Raw genomic sequence first — 17,130 nt, forward strand, 5'->3', positions numbered from 1 at the left:
CTGTACTTTTCCTCAAGCTAAGGTGACAGTGTGATACACACAGTGGCTAAAAAGCAGAGAGAGAGAGAGAGAGAGAGAGAGAGAGAGAGAGAGAGAGAGAGCAGGAGAGAAATAGGGACAGAGGCTGAGGCCAAGTCAACCAGACCAATTCCCAGAGGGAGCAGAGAAACCATTACAGAGACTACAAGGGGGAAGGGAAGGAGAAAGATGAATTAGCCATCCTTCCCCCTGTAAACCTTAGAACCCAGCTGTTGCCAGGGCAACGGGGCAATACCTGTCTCTCCAGAGGAGATGAAGTTGCCAGGGTAACTACATCCTGTCTTTCTCAAGGACCATCCCAGAATGTGGCACCCACTAGCTGTTACCATAGCAACTGCCTCTTTGCCCCACTTAATCCCATCCCGTCTGTTAAAAGGGCCCTATAGTTGGAGGTGGGGGAGGTAGGAAGAGAAGATCACTTGTGGACTAAGTTTGTTCACATCCCCTTCTCCAACCCCCTCAGTACATCACCCTGGGAGAACAAGGTCCACTTGCTTCTGGGCCCACACAGTCCTGCAGTATTGTGTATATAAGGCCAGGGCAACGGAGGAGCAGGTTTTGAAGTGAAAGGCAGGCAGGTGTTGGGGAGGCAGTTACCGGGGCAACGGGAACAGGGCGTTTCGGAGGTGGTTGCCATGGGGACCTGGATGCTGACGAAGGCTCGCGAGGCTGTGAGCAGCCACAGTGCCCTGCTCAGAAGCCCCAAGCTCGTCAATCAAGCTGGTTCTCCATTTGCACTCAGGAGCACGGGCAGGCGAGTGGCCCCTAGTTCTGGGAGCAGAGTATCAGCATCCCAGTCCTAGTCCCGAGCCTAAAGCCTCGCCTGCCTGCCCAGTGCCAGGATGGCTACCATCACCTGCACCCGATTCACGGAAGAGTACCAGCTCTTCGAGGAACTGGGAAAGTGAGTCACACCTCGGGCAGTCCTAGAGGGCATGGGGATCAGCCTCTTGGGCAGGGGGGCGTGTGCCTATGTGACTAAAGCTCTCCCGTGCATGCAGACGGAGGCGTGCAGCATGATTTGGAAGCACTGTGTATGCATAGGCTGTCCAGAGTTAGGCGTTGACACATTTATGTGCCCAGTCAGCCTGGTTGTGTGTGTGTGTGTGTGTGTGTGTGTGTGTGTGTGTGTGTGTTGGAAAGGAAGCAGATTGATATTGATGGTATTTGCACACACCTATGCATACAAGTACACACGACCTGGGTTCACAAAGATTTTCAGAAACTTGGGGTTTGAAAGGGATTTTCCCACTTGGCTGGGTCTGAGCTGGAATCTTTTCTGTAGTTGTACTTAGAAACCTCCAGTGACGGAGAGACTTCACCCCCGCCCCCTCCCCCCTTCCATTCCCCCTACTTGGAGATCCTGACTTTAGACTCTATGCAGGGCAGCTAGCTTTTCTCTGACACATTCCTTTCTGCTTTCCCAGCTTCCTTCCAGGAGCGAGAGCTTCAGTGCTGAAGGAGTTAACGTAAAGCAATCGAGGTGTTGGGAGGAGGGGAAGGACAGTCAGCCAGCTGGGGGTGCCACTGTGGCTGTGTGCACAAAAACTGTGGTCCTTTGGCAAAGTTGCCTTTGGTGTTATACCTCTATACCTTGGGAGGCTGCGAGGAGAGAGGTTCCCTCCAGCAGAGCAGCAGGCAACAGACATAAGAGGTTTCTAGATGTTCCCAGCTGGGTTGTGGGGGTCCTGGGATGGATCAGGAGTTGGGGAGCAGTTTGGCAGAGTGCCCCACAGATGCATAAGTGATCCTACCAGCCCTGTTTGGTTCCTGCTGTAGCAGCAGGAACATGAGACAAGGGGCTCTGTGAGCAGATGCGCCAGTGTGAGGTCCTGCAGGTACAGTTATGTTGAGGAGAGGCTATATATGAAATCTGTGGGGAGCAGATGGAGTTGTATAAGAGCTGACACTGGGCACACTGCGAACTAAAAGGGCAAACACTGGTGCAAGTAAAACATGAAGAGGTGTGTGTGTGTGTATGTGTGTGTGTATGTGTGTGTGTGTGATATTTGTATGGCAAGCCCAAAAATGTCAGTGTGCACTGCAAGGTTGCATGCATGCAATTATGCAAGGGTTGCTCTTGGCTAGGTGGTGTTGCAGCAAAGGTTTGAACATGCATCTGTGTGCACATGTGTGGCAGGTCAGAGATGGGTACTCTCAGTGAACATCGTGTGTGTGTGTGTGTGTGTGTGTGTGTGTGTGTGTATGTGTGTGTGTAAGGTCACAGATGTGAAATGTGAACAGAATGTTCTTGAGGGTGCATGTGACTTGAGGAATATGTAAAGAAAGCTCTCTCTCTCTCTCTCTCTCTCTCTCTCTGTGTGTGTGTGTGTGTGTGTGTGTGGCCTAGGCTCATGTGGGTGTGTGGGTGTTGTAGGCATGTGTGAGCTTATGCTGTTGCCTGCATATGTGTGGGAGGTGGACCTATGGCTGTGTATAAGCATAGCCCCTGAACACATTCACACACAGAGAGAGAGAGAGAGACAGAGAGACAGAGAGACAGAGAGACAGAAAGAGAGAGACAGAGACAGAGAGAGAGACAGACAGAGAGACAGAGAGAGACAGAGTCAGAGATAGAGATAGAGAGATAGAGAGAGACAGAGACCAACATCAAGACCAAGACTGAGACGAGACCAAGACCTACACATATCCTAGCTCCCTTGTGCAAATGTGTATTCATATTTGCCTACAGACTTCCAGCTATTCTGCACGTCTTTGCGTTGGAGGCAGGGGTGGGGGCAGGAATACAGTCTTTAGGTCTGCTCAGGAGGACTGTCTCTTAAAGTTTATTGGGAGACCCCTTTCCAGAGCATGTCTGGTATTCACTTGGAACCTAAGAATTTCTTGAATAGACAGGAGCTGCCTTTCAGGGGCCACCGAGGCTGGCTCAGCCAGGAGTGCGTCATAGAACATAAGGGAAGGAGTTAAGATGGGACTTCAGGGATCACAGTGACAGAGAACTGCTCCTTTGCCCTGAGGAGAAATGGGGATCATTAGGATTGGGCTCTGTGGGCTGACTTGGCCTTCTCAGCTCCTCTGCCTTCCTGGATACTCAGAGGTGTCAGAGAAGGGGCAGAGGAAAACCGAGGGTGGCAGACACCAGGTCTTGTCCAATCAACTTCAGACCTCCTCCTTCCAGAACTATTGGTGCTTTTAACCTCTTTTTAGGTCACTTATTCCTCCAGGATTCAGAGGAAAGTCTAAATAGACATTCCCCAGGAAAACGTATAAACCTATAAAATGCTGCTTGCGGTGTCAGAGCTTGTGGGACCTCAGGAAACGGTGCATGACCCTGTGCTTGAAGAGGCTTGGGTGAAGAGGAAGGGGCTGTAGTGGGCTGGCTTCTGCCTGGGCTGTCTGTGTGACACAGGCCAGGGTACCCTATGAAGGGTGAACCCTGTGTCTTTTGCAGGGAGGGGCTGCCCCACATGACCCTTAGCTCTGTGACATTGGGCAGGCTGCCACTCTTTCTGCCCTGCAAGCCGGAGACTCAGAAGGCTGGTCGAATTATGTAGATGACCTGTGAAGACGTAACCTCAAGCTTGGCACGCAGTAGGCATCTGGCTGGCCGTTGCCGCTGGGGTGGCTGTTGTCCTCAAGGATTGGACAGGCCTAAAGAAGGAGGCAGTACCTTCTCAACGTTTATCTTTTGTTTAGGGAATGCTGTTCAAGGTCTCCCTGGGCTCCTCTTCCAGGAGGGGGGCAAAGAAGACGTGTTTCTGTAGAGTTTACCCTTTAGTGGATGATCCTGTGTCTTCTAGCTAAGACACCGTGTGACTACCTAGATACTAAGCCCCTGCCCAATACTGTCTACATAATCAGCAGGTTACCTAGCTGGGCCGGGCCTTAAAAAAGACACTTGAGAGACTGCGGTTGACCTCTGACTGGGCCCTGGCTTACCATAACATAGAAGAAGGCTGGTGCTTCATCAAGACTCATTGGCATCCTGCCCAGTGAAGACTGCCTTGTTACCAGCGGCCTTCCAGGAGTCTAGGGTGGAAGCAGAGATTCCTCTCCAGCCTGGAGGTAGCCCTGAATAGGGGTTTCTGGAACTTCTAGATGTTTCTATACTGAGGACCGCCCTCCCCCACCAATGCCCTCACACTGAAGCACATAAATTCAAAAAAGCTAAGAAGTTGATTCTGCATCCCATATAGGATTAAGAAAGGCTGTTTCTAGGGACCCAGAGATGAATTCCCTCCCTTTTCCCTTGACCCACTCCTCTGCCCTCCTTGGAATGAAAGAAATTGAAGCATATGCTTAAAGTGGGCTGCAGTGTCAGGCAGGGCCAGGCTAACCCTCAGAGTTCCCTCCTACTCATTCAGTCTTCTCTGATGTCCAGAATCAATAGAAAGGGAGGGTGGTGGGTGGAGAAGGGTAAGGGAAGCTCTGGAGAGCTCAGGCAGACCCCTGGGTAGAGTGTCTCTTCTAGACACTGCATCCCCAGGCTACCTCTGCCTCCACCTGCAGAGGTTAGGTTAGAGACTTGCTCTGCGGACCTACAATTGTTGCTCTGGACAAAAGGAACCTCAGAAGGAGATTGTATTTAAGAGAGAGAGAAGGGAGGAGAGAGCTCAGCCCACTCTTTTCTCTCTAGAAACAGGGATCTGAAGTTGACTCAGGCAGTGCAGGGTAGGGGAGGCTGGTAGGAGTGTGGGTGGCTGCAAGGTTGACAGGGACTTGGGGGCTGGTCCTGAACCTGAACCCCTTCCTGCACAGCTTTTAGTCCTGTACCACAATTGGGTGGGTTGATTTGTGGGTGGTGGCTTGGCTTAGAGGAAGCTCCTTACACTGGGCTTCAAGGTGCTAGATGTGCAAGACCTCATGCTCTGTATGTAGCATGTGTTTGGTCACTTTGCCTTTCCGTATGGAAGGACAAAGAACAGCATCATGGCGAGAGTAGGCTACAGCACCAGGGCCTTACCTGGACAGCTTTGTTTGCACCTAAACCCTCCTACCAGCAGCATTGGGCCTCACCCTCATGGTACCTTTCCATCCATTAGCTCCACCCCTAAGGGGAAGTGGGGGAGGTTTACTCAGCCATTTTACAGATGAGCAGACTGGGGCTAGAGGAGGGGTAGGGAAACCTCAAGGGACTGTGACCTGGTCTCTGGGAGGTTGCTGAGCAAGGCCCCACCTAGTGCTGTATCTGAGACACAGCTTTCCTCTTGTCTGGGAAGCAGAGGAAAGGGGCAGTGGTCTTTGTGGTGGAGGCTGGGGGCAGTGAGGGCAGATAACCGAGCTGCTGTTCACTTTCTGCTTTGACTTTCCTGGGCTACCTTGGATGAACCACTTGCTCTTTGTGTGTTTCAGCCTCACTGTCAGTAAAGTGTGTGTTTGTGTGGGGGTGTCCTATCTCTGGAGACGGCTGAAGGGCTGCCCTCTGCGGCCTCCTTCCTTGGAGGACTGGGAGAAAAACCGCAGCTCTTATGCTCCAGCATTGGATGGGCTGTGGAGACTGTGCATGTCCTGCATGGACAGAGACCACTCGTAGAGCATGGTGCTTTCTCCTAGGCTACAGCGATAGCCAAAGGATGGGAAATGGGGAAACAGATAGGACCTGGATGGCAGGGAGAGGTGCGAGGACAGGGGAAGGGACGTCCTTTCCTGGCTTCTCCACATCAACAGAGCAGCACGAAGGCACATGTTCTTGTGCATGCTGCAGCCCTCCACCCCCCACAGGCGCCCCCACACAGGCTGAGACACACTGACACCCTCCAAGCCTCCTCCCTCCCTCCTGCCTTCCTCTGAAGCACAGTGACAGTGCTGTCAGCAGCCCTGCAGCCTGAAGCTGCAGCCCTCTAAGTGCTGCGAGGGCAGCCCTCTGGGCTAGTGCACGCATGTACACACACACACACACACACACACACACACACACACACACACACACACACACACACCACACACACACAAGATGACACAGAACATGTAATATGAATCTAATTTCCAATGTGGGGACAGCAAGATGGCGTTGGTTGGACTTCTGGACTCTATCTCATCATACATGTCTCTTCATTTCTTTGGTCTATTTCTTTCTCACCCTTTTCTTGTCTCTGGGCAAATCCTCTGTTCCAGCTCACACTGTCCCCGAATGCACACTGCCCAAGGCCTGCCCTCTTATGATAACTACTTCCATGAACTATTACGAGCCTACCTCAAGCAAACCAAGTGCCACCCACACCAAGAGCCCCAGCCTGGCACTCTAGACGCTCAAAGTCCATGGCTGCACACAGTATCAGGAGGTGCTGTGCAGCCCCTGGGACTCACTGAGCCGCAGAATGTTGATGGCCTTGGTACCTTGGTGTCATTTTATAAGGGTGGAGTTTTTCTGTGATCCTTGTGGCCATTTCCACGTGCATTTCTCAGTCCCCGATCTTGGGCAATGTTCATTGTGCTCCGAGGCAGGACTTACGTGGCCTCTGTCCTCGTGGGTTGCACAATCCAGTACAAAGCCAGAGACAAATCTCTTCTAAACTGATTACTTAGATGCACTTGGATGCTGACCATGGTGGTCCATGCCTGTAATCACAACACTCAGGAGACAGGGGCAGGTGGATCTCTATATGAGTTCAAACTCAGCTTGACCTACACAATGAGTTCTAGATTAGCCAAGGCTACACAGGAAGACCTTGTCTCAAAATACCAAACAATAGCAACAATAACAACAACAACAACAACAACAACAGAATGGGTACCCCAACATCCAGTCCTTAAAATGCAGCTGGACACAGGGCCAGCAGCACAAACAGGGGTGGTGAGTCTTGAAACTCTGCTAGAGAGGAACAGAGGTATTATGGGGGACTGCCCTGAGGTGGCCCTGGGAGCTGGAGGCTGAATGAGACCTTGCCAGAGGGAAGAGGGGATGAGTGTGTCCCCAATCACAATGCTGCTTGGGGCACATGGAGTCCCATTCATTTCTGGTCTACAGAGTCCACTCCCCAACTTCCAGATGCTAAGTCCTGTCTGTAGAAGGCAGGGGCAGGACTGGCAGAGTGGTGGAGGTCTAGAAGGTAAAACTGAGGAGTGGGGAACTTGAGCAGGGCTTGTCAGGGACTAAGGATCATAGAGGACAGACTGTCAAGAGGCAGGTTTAATTCCAACACCAGAGAGCACTCTCTAAGGATCAGAGCTGTCCCTGTTGCCAACAGCCTCTGGATATGGGATCAATGTGGCTGACAGGCAAACTCCTGTTCACAGCTCTTGGCCTCCCTGGCATCTTCCTGACCAACCATCCTGCCCTCACCTTGTAACAAGCTTGTAAGAATGATTTGGGGGACGGTGAGGGTGCTGGGATACTCTTTGTTCCATTGAGAATAACCCAGGGCCCAGTCCGGGTGCACTTGCTCTATGAACAGTGGATTATGACCCAGAAGATGGGTGACTCACAAGAACTGGGCCTTCCAGACTCCGCTTACTCCAGGGCATGGTTCTCTGCTCCTAGGGCTTCTCTAACACTGGGGCAAGCTCTGTGGTGGGCACCACGGAAGGGATAGGCAAGGTCTGAGAAAGAGCTGAACAAGGAAGCCTGTTTGCCTTTCTTCTGCTTTGTCCATTTGTGCTTCTCCCCCAAGGGGTTGAGTATATTATTCCCCTATCTTCCCTTTTTGTAACCCATTCAAGAAAAGGCACGGGCAACCAAACAGGGACTATGTTGGAACTTCTGTTGATTCAGTGTTCCCTTCAACAAACAGACTCTTCCGGTTCTGAGGCCTTCTGTGTCCTCCGAGAGACTTCTGCTGGGTTGGCGGTGGAGTGGGGGGTTCAGGACAGCTCGTCCCCACAGCATCTTCTGGAGTCTGGGAGTGGGCGGTGCAGCACCACTGCCGGGGACAGGAGGAGCGAGGCGAGGTTTCAGCAGCAGGTCCTGGGATGTTCTGGTTGTATTATGCTGTGGCATGTGGCCATCTGCTCACAGAGGTACTGTGGAGACAGGAAGAGAGGGGCACACAAAGCACAGGGCATCCTGGGTCCTGGCCTATCTCATCAGTTTGCTCCCTGGAACTGGCACAGCTCAATTTTGCTTGCCCATTATTAAGAAAGGATACCATTGCTTAAAACAAACAAACAAAAAGAAAGAGAGAGGGATTTATACACAACTTCATCGACCGTTGGTGTCACTGATGGGAAAGACCTGCTTAAGGTTGCAGAAGGCTGGGAGCTGTGAAAATGCCTTGTGTCTGATTCCCTTTTACTTCCAAAATGGACTCTGCTGGCCACAGCTTTTTGGTGACCTTGAGGATTGGGGGATGCTTGTATAAGCTATGGCCATCCTCCCTGCGCACTGCTCTCTTTTTTTAACATGTGGAATCTTGCCCAGTTCTCACAGACTTAAAGCGCAGCTGCGGATCCAAAGTCAGGGCTCTCTCCCACCCTGACTGTGTAGGGAGATTGAAAACAATGGTCCGAGTCAGAAGGCCTGGTCCAAGTTTTCTCGGCCTCAGTTTCTTTACCTGTTGACCTCTGTGGTAAGATATACCAGGCATGCCAGCTCACCATATAGCCAGATGGGTCTCACACTGTGGTCTACCAGGTGAGACAATGCTCTGGTGCCAATCTTAGCTCTTTGCCCTCCTGTAGATGTTGTAACCATACCTGCTCTGAGTTCCACACCTTGGGCAATCAGATCAGCTTGCCTGGGCTAAGTTCCCTCCTAAGAACTTGCCTGGTCCTAAGAACAATAGGACAAGGTTCAAATCTTATGCCAGACGGCAGGTCCATCTGTACTGGGCCAGGAACCTTCTGAGATCATCTCAGCTTGGCTCGGAGTGGTAGAAGGCTCACAGATCTTAACAGAGGGAGGTTTTGGGGGTTGGGGGGAGACTGGTTGGAAAACACCTGCCATGTAGCCAGCATCCAAACAGGAGGATGGATAGCTCGAAGGATGGGACTGGAGCTCTGAAAGCAAGAGGAGCCCATGTGTGTAGATCTCTAGGGGTGACAGCCAGAGTGATTAAACCCTTCAGGGGGAGTCACGGGCTCCTTTGTGACATTGAAGAAGAGTGCACAGTCTTTGCTCAGAGCTCATACAGACACAGGATCATTTTTAATGACATTGTAAATGGGTTCATCAAAGTTTAGGTCCTTCCTGGAGGCCTAGCTTATAGCCCTGGCCCAGGGCGGGAGGAGGAAGTGGCCAGAGGACAAATGCAGAGAGAACAGGGAGTGGCAGTTGGTAGGCAATGGGTGGAAGGAGTATTATTGCTGAGGATGAACCACAGAGCCATGCGTTCAGGGTACCAAGTACCCATAGGGTGGGGCAGGAGAGGCAGGTTAGGCCCAAGGGGTGCTGCCAGGGCTGGGGGAAGGGGAGGCACTGGGTGGGTGAGCCTGGCATACGTATTTCTTCCTTGGCGCCTTGGGGGCGGTGACCAGATTGTGGTGGGTTCCCGGAGTGTAGGAGGTGGGAAGAGGAGGCAGCGGATGTCGGACATTTGTTCTGGAAGTTTGGCAGCATGAAGGAAGAGGGAATCAGGCAACCAGGCTGCTGAGTTGAGAGGACGCTTGTTTCACTTTATGGGGGGGGGGGGGATGTTTATGAAAGCAGTCAACGCAGGGAAGTCCTGAGGACTGAAAGCATCCCAGACAATAGGACCCCAAGGGTGTAGGACAAATTTGCATGTAGACTGTACCCAGAAAGTCCCTATGCTGTCCCTACACAGACATGTTCCTTTCTGCTGAGACCCTGAGAGCCTACAGAGAAAGATGAAGTGACCTGTTGGGGTGTCCAGGAGGACGTAGGGCTAGAACTTGTCATTCCCCTCTTTTACATAGGGAAACTGAGACCCATCAGGATAAGTCAGTTGGGTGAGGATTCTGGTCTTCTCATCTCCCATCTAGTCCCCTGGCTGCCATGGTAACTCTTCAAGAGGGTCTAGGCCAGAGATGATTATGGGCACCTGTGCTTGGCAGTCAGCCACACCCAGGCCACCAGGACACCAGCTCTGATTGTCAGCCAGAAAACAATTTCCCAGCGCCAGTCGCTCTTCACAGCCCATTAGCGCTTTCCCACATTCTCAGCAACAGACCCACTTTGCTGTCCTCGTACTGCCTGTGTGGTGCTGGGTGGGGCCTCCTTGTCCCAGCTCACGTTCACTTCTGGTGCACACACCCAGGAGAGACTGTTCAGCCCTGGGGAGAGTCCCCTTCTCTCCTTGCCAGGCTCCCCCCACCCCCTGCAACCTCAGCAGATTGGGTCCATTTTGTAACGGTTTTCATCCTCTTGATCTAACGATGCCCATACAAGGCATCCTTTCTTGAGCATTTACTATACCCCAGGGACTCTGCTGAACACATTGCCTGCCTTATTATCGCATTGAATCCTTGAAGCAACTGCTCAGGGTGGGGACTCTATTGTCCGCATTCTATGGGAGGGAGGAGGCAGACAGACTGAGATGATGTCACTTGCTGGTCTGAACAGCGATGGCGATTTGAACTCAGGCTGGGCCACTCTTAACCCGCCCACAGAATAGCAGGTGACATTGACTAGGATATAGTACTGAAGCAGACAGGTCTCTGTACTGTGGAGTCTCAGTCTTTCCTCAGCCTCAGGATGCCAGTGAAGAAACTGGAGCCCACAGGGCCCATCCCTATCAAAGTACTCCCAGAATGACTGAGACCTGAAAGTCCCATTCTCCGGCGCTTGCCTACAGCTCCTGGACACATGGAGAAAGTCTGAGAGCGACACACCTAATAACTCATGGTATCACAGACTCAGCTAGAGCCAGGTGCTAACCAACTCTGTGTCTAGGTGTCCTCCCCTTGTACCTGGAGCAGGCTTCCACCCTCATCCCCTCTCTACACCGAGGAACACCATCTACCCTCCCTGTCTACACCATGCTTGCCCTTGTGCTTAGGAACACAGGCACACGTTCATAGGTATTCTCAAGAAATCCCCCTCGCCCCACTCCAGCATCCTCTCTTCCCCTTCCTCTGGAGCCACTTCTTCTCCGTCTCCTTGAGGTTCCTACTCCGCCTGACTTCCAATTGCCAGGCTCTGGCCTGCCGGGTCACTGCTAACCCCCTGCTCAGCTCAGAACCCTGGGAGGGGTGGGCTAGCTTCTCCATTTGCTGAAGCTTCTGGGCTGCAGGACAGAAAGGAACCAACAAGCTTTTCCTAAACAAAGAATGCAAGGAACCGAAGGGAGAGCTCCCCGGTGGCAGCCTCACTCTCAGCTTGGCTCCTGGATTCTCACCTTGTGTGTCTGATTCCTATCCTGACAGGAAGGGAGCCTTCCTCAGTGTAGATGGGACCATAAAGCCTAAGAGATAGGAGGAACCCCCACACTCAGGCCTCTGCTCCCTCAGCAGGCCGCTTTCACCCTCTACTCTGTCCTGTGTTCTGCAATCCTAGTCCTGGGTCCAGTGCTCCACAGTGAGCACCTCACCTAATCTCCCAGAGCACCCAGAATGGGTGCTGCCACTGCCCTCTTAAGGGGAGAAAGATCAGAATCTAAGTGTAGAGTCACCCAGGTCCATTGGTGGCCAGCCAGGAGAAGACCTCTGTGAGCCAGAGCCCTAGCTCTGAGGACTCCACCTGCCTGCCTTCAGTGGAGCCGGGAGGAAAGGCTTTAGTGACCTGAGTTCTCTTTGCTGCCTCCCTAGACATATTCCTTCTCACTTGGAGCTGCAGTTTCCAGACCTGTGAAATGGGGATTTTAATTCCTATTTCTTCAGGTTGCTGTAGGGTCACGAGGAGTCTAGCAGTACCCAGGCCTGAGAGTACCCTGTATCCTGGGGTCAGGAGATGGGTCTTGACTTGGGAGGTGCTTCCTCCGAGTACCCCAGGAAGGCTATGCATCCCCACCCTTGGGCAACAATCTCAGGATGTCCTTCAGGGGCTCAGCACCCCTGCCCAGCAACCCCTGACTCATCGGAAAGCTATGTTGTTCTTGTTCAGCGAGAGAGGTTTGTCTTCTTCAGTAGATGTGGTTCCTAGGCCCCCGCTCCTTGGGATCCATGAGGCTGCCTGCACAGAGCCCACTTGGTGGCTCCATAATGTTGATTCCAGGAGGTAGAATATGTACAGGGAAGTCTCTCTCTCTCTCTCTCTCTCTCTCTCTCTCTCTCTCTCTCTCTCTCTCTCGTGTGTGTGTGTGTGTGTGTGTGTGTGTGTGTGTGTGTGTGTATGTGTGTGTGTGTTTCAGATGTTTGACATAGGCTCTTGTGTACCCAGCATGACCTTGAATTCTGTGTAGTTGAGGATGACGACTTTGAGTTCATGATTCTCTTCCTTCCACTTACCAAGTATTGAGATTAGGGGCATGATAGGGGCATTCTATCAACTGAGTCACATTCCCAAGTCCCCCACCTCCTGGCCTCAAATTTATGGTCCTCCTGCCTCAGCCTCTGAACTGCTGGGTATTGCAAATGTGTTCCACATCCAACTGCTGGAAGTCTTACGGGTTTTTTTGTTTGGTTTTGTGTGTGTGTGTGTGTGTGTGTGTGTGTGTGTGTTGTGTATATATTAATGTAGTAATTGATTGCACCCATCTGAGCCACACTAAAGGTGGTCCAGCTATGAACTCACCATGGGCCAGGTATTATTGGTGAACAAGGCAAGGCCCTACCAGGTCTAGGCAGCTCAGAATCCTGCCCAGATGAAGCCACAAAAACACTTCCCTCTAAGGCCTCATGGGAAATCAAGGTCTATACAGGAGCCTAACAATGGCTTTCCAGCCCATTCCTCTGCATAGGTAAGATGGATGCTTCTTAAGTACCAGCTGTCTCCTTGTCTTCAAATGTCTATTTCTGTCCCCAATGCTCCTGACTGAGATCCTCCCTCCTGCCTCATTTCTGTTGCTTTCACTGTTTAAAAATCACTGCCTGATCTTGCGAGTTCTGTTCATGGGGGTACTAGCAAGTGGTTCTTGGTACTGGGTGCTAGATGCTAGGTTATAGATGTTGGGTGTTGAGTACTAAGTGCTAGGTAGGTACTAAGTAGTGCTAGGTACCAAGTACTAGGTACCAGGAGCTAGGCATAGGAACTCACTAGTTGGGTTGGAGAGACAAGAAAAAGGATAAACAGCTCTCATGAGGGCCAGGTCAGGGATGGGGGAGGATCATTAGGCTGATAGAATATAATACACATTTAGTCCTTTTACTTAGTGTTTTGGAGCAGGGATGCTAAAATCCTTTCAATTTCCTGAGTAATAGCGGTAACTGGAGCGGTTTTTTTAATTCTCATATTTAGTCTTTGACCCCAGTTGCTGACACAAAAGTTTTATCTCCCCCGGGATTTCCAGGTGAAGCACCTTGATCCTTAGGAAGTGACTCATTATGGGTTTCTGTATGGAGGTTGGTTTCAGAAACACAAAGCGCTGATTGGAAGCCTGGAACCTTCTGCCTTATTCTTCATTCTCTGGGGAGATGAGAGGACCCAAAATCAAGTTCGTGATTGAACACGGTTATGGGAAGAAGTCTCACAAAGGCTCCCCACGCGTGGAGCCTAGACACCTTCTGTGAGAGGGAATACAGCCAAGGGCGGGAGGTGGAGCATCTCAGCTCCAGCGGGGCAGAGCTCCTGTGCTGCAATCTCCCAGGCTTTGGCCTCTGTTCCGCTTTATCCAGATGCTCATCTGTATTCTTCGCCATGGCTTGTGTTATATAACACACTAGCAAACGTGCTTTTCTGAGTTCGGGGAACCATCCTAGAAAAGTCTCCCATTTGAGAGCAGTGGCAAAGACTCCCTGTTGTTAGCAAAGTTGTACAGGAGTGTGGGCAACCCAAGGGACCACTTCCTATAGGGAGTGCACCTGAGGGAGGGCATAGTGCTATGTAATGGAGCCCTTAACCTGTAGAGCGTCCCTAACTCTAGAGGGCATAACTGACTTGCAAGAGATCTAATGGGGGTACAATTGGCAGGAGGACTAGTTGGCATAAAAGAAACCATCTTTATTTGATGGCCAGTATTGGGGTGGGGGTGACTAGTGGCAGGTAAGTGTTTTCTACACAGGGGCTTCATGGAGAACAGTGAAGACCCTGTACCTGAGGCAGTGTCTGAAGGAGGTGACTGGGGTCTCTCTGCTTTCTTATCAGTGAAGAGCTTACGGAACCTGACAGTCCTAGCATAAGCTATTCTTGTGTGAGGCCTTTGGTGTACACGTGATTCAATCCATTCCTGTCTGTCTCATCCTTCTCTGTCATTTCCCAGCCACTTACTTCTTGCTGCCCTATGTTGAGCCGGCTAGAGTATGTCCACTTAGGGTCTATGCCAGACTGAAAGCTTCCTTCTGCCAGCAATTGCTCCTGCTTCAAGCATTAATGGCAAGAAGAAAGACTGTGGACCAGCTTTTCAGATACCAGGAATCATCCAACCATCCTGTGGCATAGACCTGCCCATCATTTTAGGTGCGGGGGTGGAAGTTTGGAGGCTATTAGGAACTGAGCATGGCCAGCAGTAGGAAGTTGGAGAGGTGGAAAGGTACTCAGTGTGGGTGTTAAAAACCCAGAAGTGCAAATATTCGAGGCCTAGGTACAATGTTGCTTGTAATCTTTCGTGTGAACTTGAAGCAATCTACACAGAGTCATATCCACTGAGTGGGGCTCAGTGTCTTGAGGCCCGCTCCACACATGAGGCCTCTGCACTTTGGTTCAGTGCTGTGTCTGGATGATTCATACAATAACAGCACACTAGAGTCTTCCTAGGCTCTCTCTTCTGGGTTGGTCGTTAGTGAAAGGACAGTAAAAACTGGGACACAGTACCCACTGCTGTAACATGCAGAGTTGACAGGTTGGCCTGCGTGGAGAAGTGCAAAACGGTAGCTCACACTCAGATCCAAACTCAAACAAGTTTTCTTCCGTTCTGTGCTCAAATTATTTCAAAATAAGGAGCCAACATTTAAAAATCAGGAAATTTCTTGCCAACATCCAGACTTTCCCTTTTCCTTGAAAAACTGAACAATGTTCCATTTCATGTGGCAACAGTGATGCTCTTCTTGTGAGCACTGAGGCTCCCATCCCTCATCCCCAGATCTCTTCTAGTCACTGACACTTCGAGGATAAGATTCCAGGAGCTGCTTTAAAGCATGTTTAAGAAGATGTTCAACTTCACTCCTAAAACCGAATGTAGGGACTGAACTAGGGATATGACTTACTGGGCAGGACCTGAGTTCCCATACCCAGCACTCACATAAAGAGCCAGGCATTACTGCCTCCGCCTGTGTCCCAGGACTTGGGGGAAAGAAACGGGAGGATCCCAAGAATTTGATGGGCAGCCAGTTCAGCAGAAACAGCCAGCTTCCAAAACAGTGCCAGCAGCTTCAGAACTAGTTTCAAACCACGGGTCTGTGGGGACATTTCAGATTCAACCCATAACATATAAGTTCATGAAATCTCATTATCAATCAAAGATTCCAAATATATATATATATATATATATATATATATATATATATATATATATATATATATATATATATATGTAGGTAGAGCTTATCCCAGAGACTCACATACAGGAAATGCGATACTTTTTAAGGGGAGAGGGGCTGTTTTTTGTTTTTATTTTTTGAGATAGTGTCACTATGTAGCCCCGGCTGTCCTCCAACACACTAGGTATACCTGGCTGGCCTTGAACTCACAGAGATCTGCTTGTCTGTCTCGAGAGTGCTAGAATCAATGCAATTCTAATGCACACATTCAAGGCCATTTTGGGGCATTGATTCTAATAGCTAGTGATTGAACCAACCTGCCTTTCAGTGGGGAACCTCAATCAGGAAACTGGCCAGGACACTAGACTATAAGACAGTCATATAATTATGTATTATGTGATGAAGAGTTTTTAAATGGAGGATGATGGCCTTTGAACTACATTAACTGCGTTGGATGTGGTGGTGCATGCCTTTAATTCCAGCACTTGGGAGACGGAGGCAGGTAGATCTGAGTTCAACACAGTGAGGTCCAGGTCAGCCAGAGCTACAGAGTCAGACCCTGTCTCAAAGGAAAAAAAAATCTTAACTCTAGAAAGGAGGGAATGGAATTGTATACCTGCCTGGGGCTGTGTGTGAGGGGAGATCTGTAAAGAGAGACTCCAGGCCTTAGGAAGGACCCCTCACAGGCTGGGGTCTAGGAGTGGAGGCAGGACTTCTCAGGTTCTACATATTTACGTCCTTTGAACTTGGAGCTGTGTGATGTATTACTTGTTCAAAGAACAAAGCTCTAAAGATTCTCAGAGACCTAGATTCTGTGGTTCTCACTCCAGGCCTCTAACGTTTTATAACTTGGTGACCTAACTTTTATAGAACCCAGAAGGCTCATCTTGCATGAAGCCAAGGATCTGGGCCCCTCTCTGGATCTTCCTGACCCTATGCTGTGCAGGAGCCCTTGTGCTATAGGAGACTCCAATGAGCGGCTCCCTTCCTGCACGGCACATCTGTAGGAACTCTTGGTAGCCTGGGGAGATGGGTCTCAGGCCCCTCTCTACATCATGTTGTTCTCTGTCCTCCAGGGGAGCCTTCTCCGTGGTGCGCAGGTGTGTGAAGGTGCTGGCTGGCCAGGAGTATGCTGCCAAGATTATCAACACCAAGAAGCTCTCAGCCAGAGGTAGGTTCTGTGCTTGCCTGCCCACTGCCGACTTTCCTGCTCTGTCATAGTTCTTGCCATAGACCTGAACCCCACGCTTGACCCCTGGGAGACAGTGTGGGCAGGCTAAGAGGCTCTTCCTTCTAAGGGTGTGATGAAAATAGACCCTTCACTTTCCTTCCTCAAGGATTCCAGGCCCAATGTTACAGCATCTCCCAGACAGCTCAAGCCCTCAGTAGTACTCTCTCTTAACTCTGCCATGCCCTTCATGGCTTGCCTCCTGACCTCTGCTTTTGCTCTCTCTCTGTGAATGTTTAACCTGCTTCCTTTTATGGGGGCAGCCATTTTTTTCTCCTTCCAGGTCTCCTCCACTCAGTCATATCCTCAAAACTTTCTTTACCCTCTTTTCAGTCTCCATTTTTCTCTTCCTGCTGTTTTTTCTTTCCACGTGGCCCAACCCACTCTGTTCACCATTGTGGCCTCGTGTTTAATTCCCAGTTCCTGTGAGCCCCAACAGAGCAGACAGGACTCACCCACCGCTGTGTGCTCAGCACCCAGGACAGCGACCTCACCAG

General features: G+C 50.7%; 1 protein-coding gene across 3 annotated transcripts in view; it reads left to right on the forward strand.

The window, feature by feature from the left end:
* The first annotated feature begins 439 nt into the window (after positions 1-439).
* Positions 440-17,130, forward strand: part of Camk2a (calcium/calmodulin-dependent protein kinase II alpha) — a 62,727-nt gene continuing 46,036 nt past the window's right edge. Inside the window, exons 1-2 of one of the 3 annotated variants that reach the window (XM_039096592.2) lie at positions 440-943; positions 16,482-16,576. In XM_039096592.2, coding sequence (XP_038952520.1) covers positions 882-943; positions 16,482-16,576 — 157 coding nt within the window. In that variant the 5' untranslated portion in view covers positions 440-881. The remainder of the gene's footprint in view (positions 944-16,481; positions 16,577-17,130) is intronic. The other 2 variants (XM_039096593.2, NM_012920.1) reach the window with 2 other exon arrangements.

Source organism: Rattus norvegicus, chromosome 18, assembly GCF_036323735.1.
Source record: "Rattus norvegicus strain BN/NHsdMcwi chromosome 18, GRCr8, whole genome shotgun sequence".
NCBI classification, from domain to species: Eukaryota; Metazoa; Chordata; class Mammalia; order Rodentia; family Muridae; genus Rattus; species Rattus norvegicus.